At 39.3% G+C, this 4839-nt stretch overlaps 1 protein-coding gene across 1 annotated transcript; it reads right to left on the bottom strand.

Moving 5' to 3' along the window:
- Positions 1-394: 394 nt before the first annotated feature.
- Positions 395-4535, bottom strand: irx1a (iroquois homeobox 1a). Its single transcript, XM_056762618.1, has 4 exons — positions 4123-4535; positions 2017-3010; positions 1540-1612; positions 395-710 (listed from the first exon to the last, which is right to left on the bottom strand). Exons 1-4 carry the CDS (start codon positions 4357-4359, stop codon positions 653-655), a joined length of 1362 nt encoding a protein of 453 aa, XP_056618596.1. The 5' UTR covers positions 4360-4535; the 3' UTR covers positions 395-652.
- Between the last annotated feature and the right edge of the window lie 304 nt (positions 4536-4839).

The following is a 4839-nucleotide window of genomic DNA, read 5'->3' as shown; positions in this document are numbered from 1 at the left end:
TTGTTTGCACAGGGCGTTCCCGCATTATTACTTAATGATATTCCCAGCTGCTTCGGTCCATTTTCCGCCGCCAGCAGCCATCTGGTCTCTTATTAGCACCTCAATGCATTTCCAGCCAGCTCCATTTAACAATTGAATTTGAACACTCCTGCAAAATATTTTAAGATCCGTTTTGGGCCCCTTGCAAACTGACCGACAGCTTACTCTCCGATTGTTTATATTTATTATTAACGCGGATTAGTGGGCTTATTTATACAATTTAAAAGTTTGGTAATAAAAACGTAAGGAAAATGAAAAATGCTTTTCCTCCACTAAAACCCACACTTTCCCAGAGACCACAAAAACCCATCAGTACTTTGAATTTGTCTATAATTTCATTTAGTTTATTAGACAAAATATATGATCTGAACAAACTCCGTCAACTATTTACAAATTTGGGTCACCTTAAAGGAAAACACCATCACATAAAGACAAAATAAGCCTACCAAATGTCCCACGGTAAGGAAGGGATCACAGGTGTCATTATGTACAACTCCACTGGTGCTAATCAAACTCGGCCATTTGTTTTAGAGTAACTGGATGCTATGCTGATTTCGTTTGCATTGTCCCATTATGAGTGCCATCAGTCTTTTTTCCCGGGCAAATGTCTTGATCAAGCGGAAGAGAGAGCTGTTAGGACCCTCTGTGTTGATTCCTGCTGGTTTCTTGGGCTGAGAAGAGAGAGACAGAGAGAGATGTGATCTGATGTCCTAAATCTTAACAACACAGCGTGACATTTCAATTTTTAGCCACAAAAATAAAAAAATGGCTCATAATGGTAACAATTTATTTAATCAGGGATACCAATAATCCATGCACATTGAAAATGAAAATATATTATATTTAATGACATTAATAATTATTTGCACTAAAATTAGGCTAACTGTAAATCTTTATAATTTTAGTAACGTTATGTCTTCAACATAAAATATACTTGAATTGTTGAATTTTAACTTTCATTTACATTTTTACATGTTAGGCCTAGATGCGTTATGTTAAAATACACAGTTTTTAATGCTGTATCGTAAATTACCATCCAATTCACTGGTGCAATTTGTTTTATCCCAATAGGAAATATATAAATACGAGTCAAATCACAGAAAAGAATGGCCCGTTAAAATAATGTGGCACTTAAAAAGGGGAAAGTTTCAGCAAGACTGCTCCCCCGAGGTTCACTTTTCCCAAGGGTCTTTAGGAAAGGCACACAGCTTTGGTGACTTGATAAGTAGTTACTCTCCTGAGAGAGAGAGAGTGTGTGTGGGGAGGGGGATTCGTGGCCCTTTGTCACCACAAAAAGCACAACTATTTATTATAAGCGCTAAGCGCAGATTTTTCTTTGGCTGTCTGCTGGGAAATAGCTTTATCCAAAGAGTTTTTCTCCGATGAGCTGTTAAAAACATCCGTTGGGAAAATAGTTTTTTTCCTTATAAACCGAAAATCATAATAAATATTACAATCCGAATAATAACAACAACAATAATAATAATAATGCAAATATACCTGTCATGAATAGGACGAAACGATGACTTTAAAGGTTGCGTTGGTGATTCATTTCTGAGCACGTTTTCTCGATCTGATATAAAAAAAGTAATTAGAAAAAGTCAGCAATTGCAATTCTTATACAGTAAATATATTTTAATAGCAGCAACAATAATAGACTATAATACACTGAACAAATGCTGGTTTGTTTTTAACCCATGGCAATAGAGTCAATATTGGACAGAACACATGGTTGGATTTAATCAACCTTAATGCTGGGTTGTTGTTACCCAAACGTCCAATATTGACCCAGCCATGGGTTAAAAACCATACAGCATTTTTGAGTGTAATAATAATAATAAAACAAAAACAATAATAACAAAACAACAAATAATTATAATAATAACAACAACAATAATAATATAATTATGAAAGAAAATAATAATAATATATTGTACAAGTTGTCATGTGGTCCACATTAGGCCCAAGATTTCGTACCTATGTGTTTTGGACTCAGGTCCTCTGGCGCATTGTCACTGTTCACGGCTGGCATGGATGACACTAGCACCGACGTGGGCTGTTGCTGCTGCGAATGGACGTGATGGTTATGGTGATGCTGATTGACGCCCAGAAAAGATCGCACATTCAGCAGGGAGTTCTGGCCCAGGAACGCGCCATTTGTCCAGTTGTGAAACTTTCCAATCTGACACGTGTACAGTCCGTGGCTGGGCAGGAAGGCCGGGTGAGACCCCGCTTGAGTGACAGGAACGGTAGGGGATGTGGGTTTTTGTGCGCTATCTGGACTTGTTGCGGTTTCCGCTAACGACCATATTTTGGGCTTATTGCTAACCGGAACTTGAAAACTTCCCTGTCGACCTGGGGACAGGACCCTCGTGTTGTTGTTGTTTCCGTCTGAAGGCTCTTTGCTAACGGAAATCGCATTTGATTTGGATTTGTCAAAGGCCTCATGAGCCTGGAACGCAAGCGCGTGACGTTTCTCCTGCAGACTCTCCAGTTCCCCGCGTTTCTCCTCATCCTCCTCATTGCTTTGATCTCCGTCATTGTCATCGATCTTGTCGATATCTATGCTCTCCAAATCTATTTCCTCCTCATCTTCGTTCTTCTCGGCGTCCCCCTCGTTGTCGCTACCAAATATGTTGCCATCTTCATCCTCTTTACTTCTGGCGCCCCATGTCACCTTGTTCTCCTTCTTGAGTCTCCGCCTGGCGTTGGCGAACCATGTGGACACTTGTGTGAGGGTCATCTTTGTGATGATGGCCAGCATGATCTTCTCGCCTTTGGTGGGATATGGGTTTTTCCTGTGCTCGTTGAGCCAAGCCTTCAGAGTACTGGTACTCTCCCGTGTAGCATTTTTAGGCCTGTTAGGGTCTCCATACTGAAACTGCCCGTAGGGGTAGAAAGCAGGTCCACTGTGTGCAGCAAAGCTTGCTGGGTGAACACCAGGACTGTCTTTTAAATCATACTGGGAGCCCTAAAAAGAATGATAACAATTGTAAGACATTTATTTCAATCACTGTAAGAACTCTGCACAAGATGTTTAAATATACTGCGCCACAAATTTTCAGTGAAAGTGAAACTTCTTAATCGTGTCAATGTTGCGGATTTTTTTCTGCAAAACAAATTATTCTCTATTAGGCTAATCGGTGCTTACCTAAAAAGTGGACTGAAAGTATACATACAGGTTTTTACAATTTTAACATAATTTTCCCGACCTTTTTAAAATAACGTTTCTTTTGACCTTTGGCCAGCTGACACGAAAACGCTAGGCCACAGATACAAATAATAACACATAGGCTATTTAAAAAAAACTAGAATAAAAATTTTAATTATGGAAAATAAGAGAAAATCACACCATGACGAAATTATTTTTACATATAATTTACAATGTGTATTTTATATAAACCGTTAAGTATTACCAACACATTGTTTTGAATATAACTTGATACAACAAAAATAAAATAATAATACTTAACAAAATTTAGAATTACGATCAAAAATATCTACGTAAACCATTAAGTGCATTTTAATAATTTAAGAATATTTTTTTTTGTAAAAGACAAACAAAAAAAACAGGAGGTAGTAGACAGTCAAATATTTTTTTGATGAAGGGATAAATGTTGTTCTACTGTTTAAGCGAGATATTAATAGGCCTAACAATATTTCGATATAGTTATAGCTACACTTTCCAAGGTTAAATATTCTGGCAGTTTAATCGACAATCGAAACCATTTTAAATAAATTGAAATGTATCTTAAGAACAAGTTTATCACCTGACAAAACGGAATAAAACGTTATTCTATTATTTAACCCAAAATCGCAAAAACATATTTTATTGCTCTATTTAGTTTTTTGCATGTCAGATCCGCATTGTCATTTTCTTTTAGTGAGACCCCAGTCGCTGCACATTAACTTGCCATTCACAGAGCAAGCTTCCATTCAGTTCTACATTAACCATGCAAGCGTGGCGAACCCAAAACATTGTTTAAAACTATTTTTAAATACTTTGATCTGAGACAACAGCATGTGAACAGAAAACACAGCCTTCACAAATGAATACATTTAACAAACATTTACTTTTCTTACCATTTGGGAGAAAAGAGCTAGATCGGCGCTGGTATAAGGCAGAAAAGCGCTGTAGTTGTGCGCGTACGGATACATGCCTAACACCGAAGACACCGCGGCGGCCGCCGCGGACGCGCTTCCCCCGATCTCACCGTTCCCTACGCGGGATGAGGGAGTGAGCACTCCCGGTCGGTCACCTCCATACACCGCCTGGGAGGCACTTAAATACTGCGGGTAACCCAGCTGTGGGAAAGACATCTCCTTCGCCACGTCGGAAGCCAAAACAACCCAAAAAGCGAATAGCCCACCAACGGAAGAAGTGAAAGAGTTTCTCTCGCAAGCAGCACAGGGTGAGAATGGTAAATGCTCGTCTTTAAATCTCAGCTTCTCTTTTCCAGCAAGTCCGTCGGATGTGATCAGATCAACAATTGAGCTCCAACTGATGTCTCTGCCCCTAGGTCCTGGGCTGATCTCTCAGATACAATTTGAAGTTGATGCTTTGATTGGCGTCCCAGGCTCCTCCTCGTTGGCGCATGTGGTTAGTGCATTGGCCAGGGCCACTTTTGCACTGTTTGGAGGATTGTATGTTAAATGTTTAGCATTAGAATCCGTTCACTGTAGTGTGACAACCTGTCCACGCGATTTTACAGCTGCCCAGCACTGGGGAAATAAACTGATAGGCACGCGGAACTTATCAGAATGGCTCACTATTCTTAAAAAACACTGGAGAATTAAAAC

The sequence above is a fragment of the Triplophysa dalaica genome, chromosome 12 (genome assembly GCF_015846415.1).
Source record: "Triplophysa dalaica isolate WHDGS20190420 chromosome 12, ASM1584641v1, whole genome shotgun sequence".
NCBI classification, from domain to species: Eukaryota; Metazoa; Chordata; class Actinopteri; order Cypriniformes; family Nemacheilidae; genus Triplophysa; species Triplophysa dalaica.
Note: the sequence above shows the minus strand (reverse complement) of the source record. Positions and strands in the feature narration are given on the sequence as shown.

Bases quoted from the DNA above. Each gene is read 5' to 3' on its own strand.
- irx1a (XM_056762618.1), bottom strand. From the start codon at position 4,359: ATGTCTTTCCCACAGCTGGGTTACCCGCAGTATTTAAGTGCCTCCCAG. The intron at 3,011-4,122 runs GTAAGAAAAGTA...CATTCTTTTTAG, and splicing joins TAGCTCTTTTCTCCCAAATG to GGCTCCCAGTATGATTTAAA. The intron at 1,613-2,016 runs GTACGAAATCTT...TTTTTATATCAG, and splicing joins CCTGAGTCCAAAACACATAG to ATCGAGAAAACGTGCTCAGA.